Source organism: Macadamia integrifolia, chromosome 11, assembly GCF_013358625.1.
Source record: "Macadamia integrifolia cultivar HAES 741 chromosome 11, SCU_Mint_v3, whole genome shotgun sequence".
In the NCBI taxonomy this organism is placed as follows: Eukaryota; Viridiplantae; Streptophyta; class Magnoliopsida; order Proteales; family Proteaceae; genus Macadamia; species Macadamia integrifolia.
Window position 1 is genome coordinate 1,116,244 of NC_056567.1, and position 19,819 is coordinate 1,136,062.

The 19,819-nt window shown below is 37.9% G+C and overlaps 3 protein-coding genes across 5 annotated transcripts; 1 reads left to right on the forward strand and 2 right to left on the reverse strand.

Moving 5' to 3' along the window:
- Positions 1–369: 369 nt before the first annotated feature.
- LOC122094048 (probable disease resistance protein At5g66900) lies at positions 370–5,213 on the reverse strand. The gene is made up of 5 exons (XM_042664656.1): positions 4,475–5,213; positions 3,388–3,794; positions 2,303–2,655; positions 1,568–1,767; positions 370–1,464 (listed from the first exon to the last, which is right to left on the reverse strand). The coding sequence occupies exons 1-5, from the start codon at positions 5,067–5,069 to the stop codon at positions 629–631; spliced, it is 2,391 nt and encodes a 796-aa protein (XP_042520590.1). The 5' UTR covers positions 5,070–5,213; the 3' UTR covers positions 370–628.
- A 161-nt stretch (positions 5,214–5,374) lies between these two features.
- Positions 5,375–9,912, forward strand: LOC122094046 (putative disease resistance protein At5g47280). Of its 2 annotated transcripts, none has more exons than XM_042664655.1 (5): positions 5,375–6,180; positions 6,779–7,143; positions 7,775–8,124; positions 8,613–8,812; positions 8,901–9,912. In XM_042664655.1, exons 1-5 carry the CDS (start codon positions 5,544–5,546, stop codon positions 9,740–9,742), a joined length of 2,394 nt encoding a protein of 797 aa, XP_042520589.1. In that variant the 5' UTR covers positions 5,375–5,543; the 3' UTR covers positions 9,743–9,912. The 2 variants fall into 2 exon arrangements, with proteins under 2 accessions (XP_042520589.1, XP_042520588.1); XM_042664654.1 differs by having other exon boundaries at positions 5,376–6,180; positions 6,740–7,143.
- A 7,483-nt stretch (positions 9,913–17,395) lies between these two features.
- On the reverse strand, positions 17,396–18,297 carry LOC122094276 (cysteine-rich and transmembrane domain-containing protein B-like). 2 transcript variants are annotated; one of them, XM_042665037.1, is made up of 3 exons: positions 18,139–18,297; positions 17,751–17,913; positions 17,396–17,628 (listed from the first exon to the last, which is right to left on the reverse strand). In XM_042665037.1, the coding sequence occupies exons 1-3, from the start codon at positions 18,155–18,157 to the stop codon at positions 17,583–17,585; spliced, it is 228 nt and encodes a 75-aa protein (XP_042520971.1). In that variant the 5' UTR covers positions 18,158–18,297; the 3' UTR covers positions 17,396–17,582. The 2 variants fall into 2 exon arrangements, with proteins under 2 accessions (XP_042520971.1, XP_042520970.1); XM_042665036.1 differs by having other exon boundaries at positions 17,751–17,916; positions 18,139–18,296.
- Between the last annotated feature and the right edge of the window lie 1,522 nt (positions 18,298–19,819).

Below are 19,819 nucleotides of genomic sequence, written 5' to 3' on the forward strand. Positions count from 1 at the left end.
TGCGATCTGTGATGGAAGCAGAGGCTACGCGTTAGGGTTCGACCCGTGACTTGGAAGGATATATAATGTACTACCATCTTGTTGAGCAAGTCATTGTAATTTGAGGGGATTTTCGAGCTAGGGTTTTAGGGGTAGTTTTCTCGCTACTGCTTGGGTGTAATCTCTCTTCTACATGGTGAAACATCTCCTTCTTCGCTTGAGGATGTAGCATATATACCACATCGGTGTGTATACCTTGTTAAATCTCTATGCATCTTGCGGATCTATCTTTGTCTATTTTCGTAGTAGTTGATGTTTGCTCTAACATAAAGGGTTTCTGGGATTCAAACCCAAAACTAGTTGGATGGAGAAAACAATACAACACGAAAATACACAAGTGTGCAAACTAAATTGCTCTCTGAACTCAACTTATACTGTACCGTCTCACAGCTAAACATCATTGCTACACAGATTCTATTTTGTTGTACGGAACAAAGTAGATGGATATAAATTATTATAGGTAAACATGTTATTGTAAAGAACAGAAAAACTTGGTACCATCGCATATTCATCCGTCATATTGGTTGTATTTCTCCTTTTGACCATTTGTCCTCCGCTTGCCACCTTCAGGATTCAGTCAAGTTACTTGTCAAATATCAGTCCCTAACCAATCCAAGTTCATGTCCTCTTTAAGAGGAACAGGAAACGTTATTTTCAGACGGGATGATAGAGGTTCCCAAAGACTAGCTTTGTTTTCATCACATATCACTTCCTTTAAACCAACAAGATTCACGGTTGCAGGTGGCAATTCCCTTAATTCTATGCAACCTCTCATGTCAAGCTTTTTCAAACAATGCAACTCACCCATCCCATCAGGCAGTATTTTTAAGTCGCAACAATCAGATATATCAAGGAACCTCAGCTTCTGGAGTCCTTTTATTGAATCAGGTAACTTGGGCAATCCAGTACATGCATGCAGCCTTAACTCCTCTAAATTTGCCATAAATCCAATTCTCTCAGTTAGTGCAGATAAGTTATCACAGTAAGTAATTCTAAGAGTCCTTAAATAGATAACATCGCAGATCCATGGAGGCAATTCCACCAGATCATGGCAGTAGCTAATGTCGATCTCAACAAGATTAGGTAACAAGTAGGAGACATCGATGGTGCATTTCATCAAATCTTGTCCAAAAGCACACATGACTAAAGATATCTTCTGCAAATTCATCCATGGCATTGTGAATTCATGAAGGGAAGGAATCGAGATTTTCTCTAACCTGATCCTCTTTAGATTAGCCAATTCACCAAGTGTTTTCAAATTGCTTAGCTTGGCATGGGTCCATCCAGAGTTTACAATAATAAGAACCTTAAGCTTCCTCATTGTTTCCACGAATGGGGGTAAGGCGTAGTTACTTGCAGAGAAATTCATAATCAGCCCCTCAACTTTAGGAAATTGTAAGTCATACCAGCTCGAACACATTTCATCTGCAAGATATAACCAATTATCTATGATGCACAGAAAAAGGACATGGAAAAAACTCAAGAAGCAACAAAACATTTAAGCATGCTAGAATGAATGTCAGGAAACCTGTGCAAAGAGAAACAAGACGGGCATTGAGATAGTGGTTCTCTTGTTCTCTGCGGCTCTTGGGAAGGCCTTTTTCTCCTGTGTCCATGATAACTCTTGTCCTCTCCTGCCGGTTCTTGTAGATAGCCAGGTCTTTGAGTAGATCATGTTGGGTAACAAATACCTCATTGAAGCTAGCATCATTCTGCTTTGCAATTTTCCTGATGAAAATGAATTTAATACTTATAGATATATATTGTCCACAAATAGACAGGTCTTGTAAACACTGTCCAATCCATTGTTTGAAGATAATAAGAGCAAGACATTTAGGAAACCACCATCACAATACAACTGTTCATTTATGGGGTTCAGATCATTTATTGGGATTAAGATTTAGTTAGTTATAGAATGTCAACATATATATACGATTCTTTGGTCCTTTTGAAGGCAGATATAAGTGTGTATTGAATCCTTGCAGCAGTCATCCATGTCAATGTAAGCAATCAATGGAACATAAGGTTGGATCTGAACTCAGCTAAACTAGGATCATGCTAAGATAGTTCCTTTTTTTTTTTATTTAATTGCTTAGTCTACCCTCAATAAAACTTGCCACGGAGAACAAAATTAGAATATCAACAGAAAATTGGAAACAACAACGATCTTGGTAATCAACTTAGCCATGGGGAGGGAAAAAACAGCTTCAATTAACGATAATTACATGCAATGGAAAAGATAAAATTAAAGAAACATATATACCTGCTTCCCACCAAATTAACAAGATTATGAGAGGCAAGGTTGAGAAGATTGGCGTAGGCATCATCTTCATAGTCTAGTTCATAGAGCTCACACCAAATATCAATCAGAGCAGAAGCACAGATCCATTTGTCTTTAGGAAAGGAACCCAAGTCCAAAAAACAATCTAGAACAGTATCATCCAAGGAATCCAAGCTTGTTGCAAGAAGTTTCCGCAATTTCTCATCAAAATCAAGAATGGAGGAACCTTTCAACAGTTCCGTAGCCATGATTTTCCACTTCACTACAGGCTTCTGGGATAGTGATTTGCCAATCACAATAATAGCGAGTGGGAAACCATCGCAGTATCTTACTATCTGCAGTTTAACACCGTCAAGTAGAATTAATAATAGTTCAGGAGGGACTGGAAGAATCATAGCACAACAATTCAGCTAAACAAATTAAATTTTTTTACTTTTTAACCTAATCTGGATGTGGCAATAACGCTGGAACATGTAGGATAAATTTGAAATGATCCCTTTTGTACCGAGTTATAACTTCTCAGAATCCCAACTCTCTATTTGTTCACAATGGGAAACATAGATTCAAACCTATATCCCAAATTCATTGTAGCAAAGACTTATATGATCACACAAATTTTAGATTCATGCGTACTTTGTAAAACGTTGAATGATGCATCCTTGTTTGGCCTGTAGCTCTTCAGATTCTTGGGTGTTTTGACTTATACACGTGAAACTGACCTTTTCAGTTTTTAGGAAATTCTTTTCTGTATGGTTAAGAGAATGGTTTTCATTTGACCATCAAGGCATACAACTGTTCATGGTAAACTGTTCTTTTATCACTATTCCCTTAATTCTTTAATCTTCTAAATTAGCCTCATAGATTGCTTCACCTCAGTTAATTTGTATGTGAGAAAATTCTCTTAGCTGTATTCTGTAATGACATCAGAAAGCCAAGTGTGGATTTTGAAATTGGTCTTTTTCTGGTTTTATAGAATTATAGTTTTATCTATTATGTGCATATGGAGGTATTAATTTAAACAAGGATGCATATTGTACAAGCGAGTGGTTGGAAGATCGACAAAGTACCTCATTTAGAAGATCCTCATCTGGCTCATTCCCACCTTGAGACGATGTTGTTTGACGGAAGAGAGTCATGGAATCTTGATGACTGAGTGTTTTCAAAAGATATTTAGAATGATATTTAGAATCATATGTACTGAATACGTCTCTTGATGTTACCAGCATCTTATATCCTTCCGTTCTGGAGAAAAACATCTCAATAATTGAATCGTCCCAAACATCATCCAGAACCAACAATAGTGGCTCTGACTTTCTCTGCTTCAGAAGGTAATGAAATATCTTAGTTGCATCTTCTTGACTCAAATTGGTTCCAGGCACCCCACCACCAATCTCTCTAAGAAGTCTCCGTAGGATCTTTAAGGTGGTGGGATTCTTTGAAACATTTACGAAGAATATTTTGTCCTCGAATTTGCCTGCACCATACAGAGTATAGGAAAGCTGAAAATTTTTAATAGTTCTATTACAAGGAGCTGGAGAAAATGGTAAAATAACGGGAATGAGTCCCATCCTAGATCTTGTTAGAAAAATATGAAGAAAAAAAACCATTATTCCACGGCTCCTCCCCCTCCCCCTCCCCCTCCCCCACCCCCACTAGTGCAGCATATGATCTGAGATTTTGTATTTGGAAAGGGTCAAAAAATTATGTGGAGAGAATACCTTGGGTGCATATGGGCTTCTTAGGGGCAATTCAGTTTTGTCTGTCATAGTTCACTTTGAGATAACATAATTTTGGTAGGATTGGCAATAAAAAGATGAGGAAAATCGAGATGGGTTTCCTTTCTTCTAAGTGTGATGAGTCTTTTAAAATGCAATATCTACTAGCTATGATGGTCTGAAAAACTTCAACTGGGTTACAATGTTTTGCAGCTTTGCAGGGCTAGTTTTTCGTGGTCTGTGACAATCATAAAGAACAGAGTTAGTAGAAAAAGATTATGTTCATCCTCTGTCAGAAGGCCTTTCACCCACCCTTCATTGTTTTTTTATGAACGAAGTAAAGTTGTAGATCCAACTGAAAGTTCGCCGCAGAAAGAAGGCGATAGAGAAATCAATGAGAAGGAAAAAAAAAAAAAGCTTCTCGGATTTCATGTCATACCTCTAACTTGTTGGTCTTGGCAAAGCATGGCAGCTAATGTCGACTTCCCACATCCTCCAGGAGCACATATTCCAAGCACCGTCACATTTTCTTCGAATAACTCAACCTTCAAATCTGCGAGAGGTCTATCGAACCCAACAACATGGTGTGGGAGTTTAGGAACAGCAAAGAAACCCTCCTTACGAACGGAGCCCACACTTCCTTCCGCCGTACTTTCCGATAGCTGTTTTTCCTCGCGACTGATTGCGCTCTGCAACTCTCGCTGGCAAAACCTGAGAATAGTTTCATCCAAATCGATGATTTTACTGGAGTAACGGATCTTTGTGTAGATGTTCCAAGATGGGACCTTGCAGCACTTCTGGACGAGTGTTTTTCCTCTCTGCAACTTCACAATTAATTTCTTGAGCTCCTCCCGCTTAGGATCGTTTATATCAAAATCCAATATGCTCCCTTCTTCGAACAGAGGAACTACTTGTTCGAGAGTATTTTGGAGTCGTTCAATATTTTCCCTGAAATTAACGGCCTTATCTTTCATTTCTAATATCACACGCAAAAGCTCTCCAGCTATGTCATCCAATTTGATTTCTTCAGTCATCTGTGTTCCTTCCTCCGGTGGATAGACTCTCTCACCGTTTTTGGAATTGGGAAAGGAATAAGAGCGGCGAAGAAGGTGATATAAAAATTCAAAGGATAATTTACAGCACCTCTCTAGAGAATATCATTATTCGAGAGATACTTCTATATAATATCAAATTATAATCAGTCTCTGTATAATTCTAGGTTAAAAAAATTCTCTTAGTTATATTATTTTTTTTTTTCACAAAAAAATAACTTTACTCCTTGACTTGACTTCCGTTCCGTCCGCTAGTTAGTCTAGTGACTCTAGTCCTTGGCATTGGCCTTGGCGTCTTCACCAGCCTGAACTGTCAGCACATGAGAATGAAAGAGCCAATGATTTGAACAGTACAACGGCTCCTCTATCTCTGCAAGTTTTCTTCTACTCTCAATTTCAAAGGAAGAGAGAGTCTATCGACCTCGACTGAATTGTGATTCGAATTAGAGGAAGCAAATGGAAGACGTAAAAATCTTTGCTGACACGGCAAGAAAGGTTCTGCAAGTGATATCAGAAATGAAAGATCAGAACGTCAATTTCGGTGAAGGTCTTAAAAGGCTAGAAGATACTCTCAAACAAGTGGTTCCTCTGTTTGAAGAAGGGAGGATATTGGATTTAGAGTCAAACGATCGTAAGCAAAAGGGACTCGAGATATTGATTGAGAAGTTGAGAAAAGGAGAAGAGCTCCTCCAAAAATGTTGCAAGGTCGAGTCTTGGAACATATGCCTGAAGAACCGTTACTCTAGAATGATCATCAATTTGGATGAAGCTATTCGTAGGTTCTGCCAGCGGGAGTTACAGGTCGAAATCCGGCGCCAAAAGAAACAGAAACAGCGCGATAGGAATAGGGATAGGGAAAAGTTCCAAGAATTGCTACTGAGGAGGGAAGGAATGGCTCTGCAGCAGGCACTGAATGTGGGTTTGTTTGCTATTCCTGAACTCCCAGATAGTGTTGTTGGATTCGGTATACCTCTCAAAGAATTGAAGATTGAATTGTTCAAAGAAAATGTGACGGTGCTTGGACTATGTGCTCCAGGAGGATGTGGGAAGTCTACATTAGCTGCCATGCTTTGCCAAGACGAGCAAGTTAGAGGTATGACATAAACTCCTAAAAAAAAATCTCTTCTTTATGATAGGCTGCAACACATTTTAACCCAGTTGGAAGTTTTTCAGACCATCATAGTTTGCAGCTATTGCACTTTGAGAGTCTCATCACACTTACAAGAAAGGGTTTCCTTTTGAAGTTAATAATTTTCAATTGAATCACATCTCAATTTCTTCATCTTTTTATTGCCATTCTTATCAAAATTATGTAATCAAAGTGAACTGTGACAACAAAACTGAATTGCCCGAATGGTCATATGCATAATACACCCTAATTAAATATGAAATATCGAACCATATGCTGCACCAGAAAGGTTTCAAAAGGCTGAATATCAAATCTGTGTGTTTGTACTGATTCGATCCGAACTAGCCTGAGTACGCAGAATCAGCCGATTCCAATTTTTGAAACCAGTTCCACTTGAGGGGAGAGGGAGAAAAAGAAAAGAGAGAACGGTTTTGAACATTTTTTTTTCTAAACCTTTTTCTCCATTCTTTTCAATACAACTGTCAAAAAAAAATTCAACTTTGTAATTCTCTGTTTGGTACAGGAATATTCAAGGATAAAATATTCTTTGTAAATGTTTCAGAGAATCCCACTACCTCAAAGGTCTTAAAGAGACTTCTTGAAGAGATTGGTGGTGGGATGCCTGGGTCCAATTTGATTGAAGAAGATGCAAGTGACCAATTTCAATTCCTTCGGAGGCAGAGAGACTCTGAGCCAATGTTGTTGGTTCTGGATAATGTTTGGCACGAATCAATTATTGAAATGTTTCTCCCCAGAACACAAGGATATAAGATGCTGGTTACATCAAGAGAAATATTTGGAACATATGATTCTAAATATATTTTGAAGACACTCAGTCACCAAGATTCCATGACCCTCTTTTGTCAAACAGCACTGTCTCAAGGTGTGAATGAGGCCTATGAGCCAGATAAGGATATTCTCAATGAGGTGCTTTGTCTATCTTCCAACTACTTGCTCATGTTGTATCCTTGCTTAGATTAATATCTTCAAATGCACGTAATAGAAAACCGCAAAAAGATCAAATTCAAAATCTACACTTGGCTTTCTGATATGTCATCACAGAATACAAGCTAACAGAATTTTCTCAAATAAAAAGTAATGTGAGGCAATCTATGAACCTATTGTAGAAGATTAAAGGAGGGAAAAGATATAAATGAATAATTCACGAGGAACAGTTGTTTGCTTTGATGGTCAAATAAAGGCGTTCTTCTCTTCACCAAAAAGAAAAGAATTCCCTAAAAACTGAAAAGGCCTGATCACATGCATATTTGTAATTCTAGGCTAATTGTTCCACAACTTGTCCTATTGGGGGGACGAAACATAGCAAGGTGGTCCATTTTGACATTTATAAGTCAAAACACTCAAGAATCTGAAGAGCTACATGTCAAACAAGGATAAATCATTAAGCCTTATCCCTACTAAATGGGATCGGCTTTATTGCCACATTCAGATTAGGTAAAAGTGAGCATTTTAACTTGTTTAGATGAATTCTTAACTTTATCATTTTCCAGTCCCTCTTGAACTATGACTAATTCTACTTGATGGTGTTAAACTGCAGATAGTAAGATACTGCGATGGTTTCCCACTCACTATTATGTTGATTGCCAATTCGTTGTCCCAGCAGCCCGCAATGAATTGGAGAAACATGGCTCGGAAACTGTCAAAAGGTTCCTCCATTCTTGATTTTGATGAGAAATTGAGGAAATATCTTGCAAGTAACTTGGATTCCTTGGGTGATACACTTCGAGAGTTTTTTCTTGACTTGGGTTCCTTTCCCAAAGACGAAATAATCCCTGCCTCTCTTCTGATCGATATTTGGTGTGAGCTCTATGAACTAGAAAGCGAAGATGCCTATGTTAATCTTCTCAATCTTGCCTCTCGAAATCTTGTAAATTTGGTTGGGAGCTGGTATATATGCCTTTTTTATCTTTCTAATCAGTAATTAAACTCCAGTGCATGTATTTGTTGCCAATTGAAACTGATTTTTTTCTTTTTCTTTTTTCTATGGCTAAGTTGATTACCAAGATTGTTGTTGTTTCCAATTTTCTGTTGATATACTAATCTTATTCTCCAGAGCAAGTTTTATTAAGCAAGATTAGACTAAGAAATTGACAAAATAAAAAATAAAACTATCTTAGCATGATTCTAGATTAGCTGAGGTCAGATCCAACCTTATGTTCTATTGATTGCTTAGATTGACATGGTAAACTGCTGCAAGGATGCAATAAACACTTGTATCCCCCTTCAAAAGCACCTTTGAATCGTATATCTGTGTTGACATTCTAAAACTAATTAAATCTCTATTCCAATAAATGGTTTGAACCCCATAATGAACGGTTGTATTGCGTTGGTGGTTTCCTAAATGTCTCACTATTATATTCTTCAATTTTCATCAGGAAAATTGCAATGGAGATTGATGCTAACTTCAATGAGCTATTTGTTAGCCAACATGATTTATTCCGAGACTTGGCTATCTACATGAACCGGCAGGAGAGGAAAAGACTTATCATGGACAGAAGAGAAATAGGCCTCCCCAAGAGCTGGAGAAAACAAGAGAACCACCATCTCAATACTCGTCTTGTTTCTCTCTGCACAGGTGTGATCATATTCATCCTAGCATGCTATATTGTTGTATTTTTATTTATTCCTTGTTCTTTCCATAAGTAGTTGGCTGAATCTTACAGGTGAAATGTGTTCAGAAAGCTGGTATGATTTGCAACTTCCAGAAGCTGAGGTGCTGATTCTGAATTTCTCTGCATGTAACTATGCCTTACCCCTCTTCATGCGGAAGATGAGGAAGCTAAAGGTTCTTATCATTGTAAACTGTGGATGGACCCATGCCAAGCTAAGCAATTTGAAAACAGTTACTGAAATGGCTAATCTAAAGAGGATCAGGTTGGAGAACGTCTCTATTCCTTCCCTTCGTGAATTCACAATGCCATTGATGAATTTGCAGAAGATATCTTTAGTTATGTGTGCTTTTGGCCAAGCTTTGAGGAAATTCACCATCAATGTATCCTCTGTGTTACCTAATCTTGTTGAGGTTGACATCAGTTTCTGCCATGATCTGGTGGAACTGCCTCCTTGGATCTGCGATATCATCAATTTACGGACACTCAGCATTACTTACTGTGATAACTTATCTGCACTACCTGAGAGAATTGGATTTATAAGAGATTTAGAGCTGTTAAGGCTGCGTGCATGTACTGGACTACTTGAGTTACCAGACTCGATATTTAAACTCCGGAAGCTGAGGTTCCTTGATATATCTGATTGTTGTGACTTAAAAATGCTGCCTGACCTGATGGGTGAGTTGCATTGTTTGAAAAAGCTTGACATGGGAGGTTGCTTAGACTTGAGGACATTGCCACCTTCAACCATGAATCTTGTCCATTTAAAGGAAGTGATCTGTGATGAAGAAGCAGCTAGTCTTTGGGAACCTCTATCATCTAGAATGAAAATAACTTTTTTGCGTAAAGAGCACAACTTGGATTGGTTAGGGGTTGATATAGGACACCTATCTTGACTGAAGACTAGAGGGGCAAAGGGAGGAGAAAGGGTTAAAAGAAGAACTGCAGTCAATAGGAGGAATAAATTATGGGCTTGTACCATGTTTTTCTGGATATTTTTGTTTCACTCTTTTGTCCATTGCAGTTTCTTCTCTACAATAATGTGTTCTCTCATATTGCACAATTATATCATTCTTCCTCTCCCTTCTTCACCTTCCCCCTCCCTTCCCCCCAAAAAAGAGGAGAAACCCCGTGTCTCCTGCTATGCTTTTTCTTTACTCTCACAATCCCAATTTCTTCTTTTTAAAAATTACATAAAACCTATATTCCTTCTACTTAAATGGAGTCGAATGAGCATATTTCTGAAACCACAGTAATCAAATTGAATTCATTTTGGTGTCTGGATGGCAAAGTAGAACAGAGCAGACTACTGAATTTCATATATACTGATATGGTCTGTCAAATGGATTGTCCATTTTTAAGTTCAAGAATGTCCATGAAGAGTTGCTTAATAGAGAGAACAGAAATTATATAAAAAGTTAAAGTCTCTTGTTTGCAGAATTACAACACCATGCCTTCAGTGGCAGTCACTTAAATCTGGCATGAGTAGACTGCAAACTCCTCACTCCTCTATCCTCTTAGTACTTGAACATCAGCCATATGGAGTTTGCAGTGGCAAAAGCAAGATCTAGAAAATGGTTGAAAGGTGAAGAAAAGGGCAAGACTATATAACAGCTGAAGAAAAGAGGATCCTATATTTATATGGTTGAATTGTATACCCAGAATTTTGAATTGCACAACCAGAGACCAAGGGGCAGCTATCTATGAGACAGTTCAATACATCTTCATCTAACAAATTCCACGTCTTTTACCAAAAGAACCTTCAAATGCATCCCTCCATCATTAATATCTTAAAGGGCAAAGGAACTCTGCCAGTCTAGTGCTCCCTATGGCCAAACACAGTTGGGTGGGTGTGAAAATACCAAGCGCAAAGGGGCGCTTTGTTTTGTTCTCGATTGCTTCCTTCCCTGGTTTTCTACTGCTTTCAACTCAAGTAAGAATTCTCCACTGTACTCAGAGAAAACATGAGCTTAGTAATATGGACTTCTATATTTCAATTTTAACAATTCAATAAGCTCCTATTGGAATTGTTCTCTTCTTATCTAAAAAAAGAAATGGCAGAAGTTTTTTTATTAAATTTAAATTTTTTTTAGCTTCCCCTGCATTGATTACCCTCTATTTCTGTTAAACTATATTTGTTATTCTTCCTCCTCCAAGTTCGGACCAATTGAGACATCCAGCTACATCATCAGGGAGTAATGAGAACCCTATGATGACAAAGAAACTGCAATGCCAAATGCTTCCAAGAGACAGATAATTCACAGGGGGAAGAGCAAGAAGAAGCTAGACAAGATTTCAAAGACCACTTTGAAACCCAATGGCACTGTACTCTCCTTTGGTTCAAACATACCATTTTGTGAACCAATGGCTTCTGTGTTGAAACTTGCACATTTTAAAGACCAGAAGAACAGAAAATTTCAGTTTCTTGCTGTGGGAGAGAAAATGGGGATGACTGGTCCAATGGATCTTCTGTCACAACCTCCAATTCTCCAGGGGAGGGTGGAAAGGTGTGTTAGCAAGAGTCAGTGATGCAAAATTGGCATAGTTTTCCTCCTCAGATACTGTTATAGCAAACACCAACAAATATGAAAATAAACAAAACCAGATCCACGTAGCACAGAGATTTAACGAAGTTCATACTCCGATGTGGTGTGCTACGTCCTTAGGCGAAGAAGAAGATGTTCCATTATATAGAAGAGAGATTACACACAAGCAGCGGCATGAAAACTCGCATTTCTCGCCCTAAAACCCTAGCTCAAAAAACCCCCAAATTATAATGACTTGCTCAACAAGATGATAGTACATTATTTACTCCTCCAAGTGGCGGATCAATCCATCGGGCTACAGTTGATCGGGTCAAATCGGCCCAACCCCTCTACTTCCTTCACAGATCTCAAAAAACTTCCTATTCGAGTCACCACCAAAATATGTCGGAGTGGGTCAATCTTCAAAACAAGTCAAGAATTCAAGACAAACTTAACAGATTCCATGCTTTCTAGGGGCCCCTTGGCCTTATCCATAGAACTTGACTCAATGGAGTCCTGCAGTGCCCCCACCTTGTTTCTGCCCTCCAAGCTTTCCAATACCATTCTACCCCACAGCAACCTATTAGGGCTGTACTGTCCCACGCACTTGGAACACCCCTTGACTCATTCCACCATCTTCTTCCCCATGTCACAGGGCTACAGCCTTCAGTCCTAACTCTCCAACCTTGAGAAAGCATTCAAGAGATAGTAACATGCTTAAACCAAGTAAATTAAGAGAAAAACATGTAGATATCTATGTATGATGACATAGTGAGATAGGGCAGAGCAGAGGAGTGAGAGACCTAAATGCATCATAATCTATGATGTACAGTAAGCTTGCATAACTAATGAAGTTCTTCATTATAACTCGAAAAAAAGTATGGATTTTCATGAAGTTTCTATCAGCTAGAAATGCTACTCTCTCTTTATCTCATAAGAAATTGATACTAGACAAAGTTTCTGATTCTAGAAAATCCAGGGAAGTGTTCAAATGTACCTCCTCTCTGCCCATTAATTACTGATGGGATTTAGAACTTTTTGCAAAAGTAAGTGAAAAAGATTGAGTTCTGCAATTGTTGGAAATATCCAATAATGCATTATATAGGTTTGGATGAGGCCAAGTTAGTAATAACCATGCATTATAGCTCACCTCTGCTTGAAATAATAATTTTGGGTGGGGTTGGAGGGTATCAATGTGGAAATAAAGATTGAGATGGGGAATATCCTAAAGAGAAACAAAAGCCAAGCATTTTTCCTTTTCAAGGAATGAGAATCCAAATAATTAGTTCCCAAAGCAATAAAGCTGATCATAAGTTTCCCTCTTCTTTTTTAGTTGGATTGAAATAAAAGGTCAGAAACTTTTTATTCTCACTTTTTCTTTCTGGTGGAAAAATAAACCAGAAAGTTAATAGATCAAAATTTGCTGGATTAACTGTAGATAATGGTCAATACTTTCCTTTTCTTCTTCTCTTTTTCCTCTGTAATTGGGTGGGGCTAGAGCTCATTTAAGTCAAATGGATACCCATTAACACTTGGAGCTTAATGAAGGATGTGAGTGTTGAAAACAAAAACTATAGAACAGATCATCCATCATTAGTGATAAACTCAACAAGTGTGGTTTTATTTTGATAAATACATGACTGTTTGGATCTTAATCTTTTTTTTTTGGTTGAAAAAAAAGGGTGCTCCATGGTACTGATTATAGCCCCCACGATAAACCCTCGTACGGCAAGCGGCGCTTCCGCAGGACAAATGGGCGATAGTGGGCATGCCAAGACTTGAACCCACAGCCATCCGACTCAAGCGGTGATGGGTTGAAGGCATTTTCACCACTAGGCTACCAACCCCATTGGTCTGTTTGGATCTTAATCATTGTTGGTGTATGATGTCTTGTATTCCGTTGTCGTTTAATCTAGGGAGTACTGGTGCAGACAACCCGACAGAACAAAACTATGGTGTAAGCAATTCTAAGAAATGTGAGGAAGGGCGATGTAACCCTATTCTCCATTGATAGTGAAGCAGAATCTCATCTCATCGAGGACGTAGGTAATCTTGCCTAATCTTGTAAACCTATGTTCTTTGTTTGTTCTAATTTTTTTCATTATCTTCTGCATCATTTTTAGGATTGCATTTCTACAATGATAATGTTGAAAACAAAAGTAATTGAACAAGTGATCCATATTTAGAGACAAACTCAAACACAAGTTTGCTTTACTTTGATAAAGTTATAGGCCGTGGAGCATATTCTTGCTCTGCTATGTTTTCAACCGATAAGCCATTGTCATGTGGAAACAAAACACTATATGCGATTTTCCATCAACCAAATACCCACCAGAATTTCCATGGCAGAAATTTTGCACCCAACAACCCAATACCAGAGAGGCTTACGGCTGTATGTATCTTAAGTTTATGTATGTATGCATGCATGTACATGTCAAAGGGAATTGAGATCTTCATAGAAAACTAATTAATATGATATGAAGAAAATGATTACTATCAAGCTGCGTGGCGTCTGCACTGAGACATAGAGGGGACAAAATGATGCCTGTCCCCCCCCCCCTAAAATGCAAAAAAATCTCATCAATGTTGATTCCCCTGCACGATCTAGTTCAGGGGCCGCATAACCTCACCATATGATACATACATTCCTGCGGGATATTTTAGCCCATACAAGAAGTAGTGTAAATGGAAAATTTTGGCTGCTACCAATCACTACTAACAGCCAAAGAAATTGAATAATTCATTTCCTCCAAGGATTTTCCAAATTTCCTTAAGATTTCATTTCTTACATGCAACCCGCAGCAGATAAATTCTTACCTTAGACTCTAGAAGCATGCGTAACGATAATACCGATACTTCTACCCAAAAAAGGATAATTTGGATACCCTTGGATAAGCATTTGGGGTGAAACAGGACTGGGTTTTTTAAAACCCTAACCCAACCCTAGGTCCTCAAAATTCAACCCAAGCCCAACCCAACTCTGTCGGGTTCATGTTCGGGTCCAACCCTTCCGGGTTCATACCAACCCAACCTGCCCTAATTGACCCTATTAGGGTCGGGTTGGGTCAGGCTGGGCTAGGCTGGGCTGACCTTGGCTTCCACAAGAGTTGGATTAAAGTTTGATTGACCTATTTTTGTCATTTACATTAAAAAATTTATAGAAAAATGAAATACCAATAGGTACTCTAAATTCTAATACAACAATTCAAGATTAAATTTTGGGCCAGGTTAGGCCAGGTTGAGGCCTTAACCCGAGACCGACCCAACACTGACCTAGAGTTGGGGTTTTTCAAGCCTAACTTGTCCTCAAGGTAAAAAAAAAATTGGCCCAAGCCCTATTTGGGCTTAGGACAAACCAGGGTGGATTTGGATTTGTTGGACCAAACTTTCACCCCTAATAAGCATGCAGACCCACTTTATAGCTTTGAAGACCTTATTTACTGGGTCAGTAACCAAAAGGAACCCGAAAAGGCTAGGGAGTTGGGTTCTACCAGATTCGGCGGAGAGTAGTTCTAACGACTTCAAATATATGCATAGTTTGTAAATTCAAGTATAGTACGTGGATTTTTGCCATATCCGAATGTTTCAATCAAAAAGTCATAATTTGGCGTATCAATCCATATTATACACGTATTCTATACGTACTTGTATTATACGCATTTAAAACGCATATAATACATTTTATTCTTATTAATATGTTTAGTCTGGAGATTAAAAAAAATAAATAAATAAACCCCAAAAGTCAAAATAACACTTCTCCCTTTCCGTAGGTTTTTCGATTTCTCCCTTTCTTATTTTATTAATTCCAACCCCTCTCTCTCTCTCTCTCTCTCACACACACACACACACACACACACATACACACACACATTTATTGCCTTATACCCTTTATTTAACTTCATTTCAAGTTTATCCTAAATATATTAATCAATAATTTTATGTGTCCAACATCTTGTTTCTATCCATTAGCCCATAAAGTTTACTTAATTATAATTTTGTCACACAATTTAAAATCTTACCTTAATTATGAATCTATCATTGGTTATTACGATTGAATTATTGAATATCTAAATAGACCTATACGCAACCTAATTCTGATTTTAGAAATCGGATCCACATCAGTAGGGGTTGTTGTGGATTTTCTTGTTTCATAAGATAATATAAATGATGATATTTTAATTTATTAAATGATTATTCATATGCTATTATTATTATTATTATGACAAATATATACTATTATTTACTATGATAAAAAGTGATTGATGGATCACCTATCAACATTGGCTATGATAGACATGATTAAACTTAATTAATATTAGATGTAAAACAAAAAAAAATTAAGAATTGATCCCCAATTGGAAAGCTAGATTGAATTTAGGCGTTCATGAGAGCATGTGATATTAAATTTAGTTGTAAACAACCAGTTTTAGTTCATTCTTTATTACCGAAATTAATCCGTATTTTTTCTTCCGGGTTTTTACATAGCAATCGTATTAAACATGTACCGTATCATTGCCGTGCACATTTTATTACGCCGAATTTCTAAAAAATATTATTTCTGTATGACCCGTTTGTTGTACATATTCATTCACATATTATTGCCGTCCCTGGAACTTACTAACTATGAATATATGTTAACAAAAATCATATCCGAACCCGACGCATTTCCATTTAAAATTAAATGGCTTACATTAGGCAGGTTTAATTGGAACTGGGGGATCAAATCGAGCAGTGCCGATTTTGATCCGAATTTAGAATTGATCGAAATCTTATCCGAATCAACAGGATCGGATTCCGATTCTTGAAAAAGTGGATTTCGGCCTTATAAACCCAAACCCAAACCCGAATGACATCATATAGATAAGAATGTCCATGGGTTTGGTCAGTGGTCACCTCATTTGCTCATAACTGACGTGGAATCTACTTCTCATGTCCTAATCTAACCATATTTTTTTCGGGGACGGTCAAATTTCAAACTGGTATTTAAATAGTGACGAGGATATCAACTGGATCCGGCCACTCTCTGGAGAGTCGCCACGTTTTCAAGTAATGATCCAATGAGTTTTGCCGTTTTGTTTTCCATGCCTTTGTCAATACTTCATTATTCACACCTTATTTCAACATGTTAAATTATCGTCTACATACATGACGTTCATCCAAGTATCTATGAGCCGATCTGAGCAATGGGCGCTCTGGAGAAGAATCCAATCCCCATCAACCATGCTATCTTGCCATTAAACATTAAAAGTATTCAGTAGATAATATAATTTAGCCCCTCTCTCTCTCTCTCTCTCTCTCTCTCTCTCTCTCTAAATGAACACAGATCGCTCAACTCCACAAAGGCCTCCCTCAGAAAAACGAAAATAAGAAAGTGGAGTTGGTGGAGGAAAAAATTATAAGGATATCAAAAATGAAACGAGTCATTTTCATTGAAATTGTGAAATTATTTAAGAAATAGTTTGATTTTGAATTAATAAATAAGATTGTTAATAAACGGTTTGATTTTGATTTTAACTATTTAAATTGCTTAAATAAATTAAAATTGACTAAGTTTTCATTTATATAGTACATAAATAACTCTTCCTAACTTTCACATCCCCATAGCCTCAACCCATTGTTAATGTCTTTTTCTAAAAGTAATCATTCAAAATTCAAAAACATGAAGTAGGTTTTATATGGAATAATAAATTATATCCATATAAGAGTAGGTTTATATTAAAATATAACTTGCGGTTTTTTTTAGGTGTCCCATTTTCTATAAAATGGTTTAGGAACTTATATAACCGTTTAATAAATAGTTCGATTTTCAATTCAGTATATTAAAACGTTTGATAAACAGTTGAGTTTTGATTTCCATCTCTGACATCGAAAATTGAAGTTCATATCGTTTAGCTAAAATCATAACTTTTAATAAATAATTCGATTTTGATTTCTACCTTTGACACCCTAAATCGAATTTCATATCGTTTAATCGAAACCAAACCTGTTCAACACCCTTAAGAAAAAAAATAGTAACCCATGGTCTGATCACTAATGCATCCAATAGAGAACGGATGATTATTAAAGAAATCCAATCATATGATAGCATCACAGTATAAAAGAATACAAAGTCTCAAAGAGAGGAACATAAAGGGATACACATATGTAACTGATCCTCTCACACAAGAACAACTCCTAAAGATTATAGAGATGAAGGAATAACTGTCACTCCTCAAGCGCACATATCCAAGACACAGCAGCAACATAAGGCAGCACAACTACAAATCACAACAAATAACAAAAAAAAGGATTAGGAAAGAAGTATTAAAGAAAGAAAGCTTTAAAAGAACAGAGAGAGGTTGAAATTAGAAAAAGGAATATAAGTTTTGTAAATACTAACCATCCCTTCCAAAACCCATCACCTCTGCTCTGGGTTTGTACAGGATGAGCTTGTTGTGGATATTCATCCTTGGTGGGGTAACCAGCAGGTGGAGGAGCTACATAAGGTCCTTGTTGGTATCCCTGCCCTGGTGGAGGGTATGCCTGCCCTGGTGGAGGATAAACTGCTAATAATCACAAGGACACAACAAAACAGATCAAAATCACAAACCCATCATTCAACAAAACAAGAACTACCCTTGATTAAAATCCCAAATGGGTCTCTGAATAAATAAAAAAAAAAAAAATCATAACCCATCATTCAATAAAAGCAAGAACTATCCTTGATTAAAATCTCAAATGGGTTTCTGAATCAGCAAAAACCAGATCTAAATCTTGTCAAAATTTACCTGCTGACTGCTGAGCCATGTTGTAGAAACAGTAAACGAAAAGGATTATAAATCTTATAGCTGAGAATTGAAGGAAAGATTTTAGAGAGATGAGAGAACAATGAAACAGAAGAAAGAGAAGAATTGAAGTAAGAGCTTTAGTCTTTGGGGTGGCTATTTTTATAGGTGAGGAGACGTAGCGTTTTTGCTTTTTTTTTTTTTTTTTTTTTGGCTGAATAGCTTTCTAACTTGTGGCTGAATAGCTTTCTAACTTGTTAAAGTCTCAAGTTATGGGCGCGGCTCAAACGCGGACAACGTATAAAGGAAACACGCTTAAGAGGACTGAGATTTCTTTGTGTGCGACGTGGCATACGTTACCAAGGAGTTTCATATTCATCTGCCACCTACAAGATAACAACACGTGGAAAGTGTAAATCTCTGACTATTCAAAGATTTGACTTGAGACGACAGACATCAATGACGGTTGTTGGACCGGTGAACCCTATTCTAAATGCGAAGGAAAACAAAAAATCACATATGATTGTTTATGAAGATTTTCGCGCGTTAGGATAAAGTTTTCCTTCACCTGCATTTGTGTCGAATTTTTTATTCATTTTGAAGATTGATACGTTTTAATTAATTTGGTGATGATTTGAATGATATTTTTAGAAGGTTTAATATAATCCAACTAGATGTTATCCATTAGAGTTTAAGGAGTATTTATATGTTATGATGCATTATTATGTAAGCAACTGATATATTTTTACCAAAAAAAAGCAAGTGATATTTGAAGGGTTTTTTTTTTTTCAATTATGATTTCTTGGTGAGCATTCTTGTCGCGGGTTTGGGTGTGATACGGCAGAATTAGTCACCCAGTAAAATGAAAACACGTGGCATTCGAGGGAAGGACATGTGCCGCTCACTAGATAGAGGTCGCAAGGTTTCAAACCACGTGAGGAAAAGATACCCCAGGGGGGCTCTTGAAACCCTAGGCCCAAAAACCCTATAAGAGGGAACCCAAAAGGAGGAAAGAGAAGCTACGTCCACACACACCATTACTCTTGTAAAAACATTGTTTTGCCAGTCTCCAACTGGGGCATCGGAGGACTGATCCCGGAGATACCTTCGGGCCTCTGCCTTCTGTGCTTGTGCAGGGTTGGCTCACGGATTTTCGGTAGTAACAGATTGGTGCCATCTGTGGGAACGACGGAGTAATGGTGGGGAAGACCTACAATCGTAAGAAAACAAGAGCAGCGCCAAGTAAAAATATGGATGAGGGGGAACCTTCAGGAGGGCTCCCCCCTCGACGAAAATCGGTGAAGAATAGGGAAACAATGATCGGGAAGGTTCTGCGAGGGACCAACGCTAGGCTGGATATTCGATGCGCGGAGATAGTAATCCTCCACCGTCCACCCCCTCCTAAGGCGCAAGAATATGTGACGAGGGATTAGTTCGTTGCCCTTCAGGAGAAATATGATCGAATGGCGAAGACAATGAAGGAGGTCTCCAAAGCCGTCTCTTAGAAGACCGACGGAGCACCGCGAGGCTCCCAGGTCCAGCCAGAGCGAGCTCAAGACGAGGATCGGAGTAGTTCAGGATCGCTAAGGTCCAGTCGGAATCCTCAAAACCAAGCAATTAGGGAAAGCCCCGCATCCAAAGAAAGGACGCGGCGAGCCACCGGGGCCAAGCATGAGGAACCACG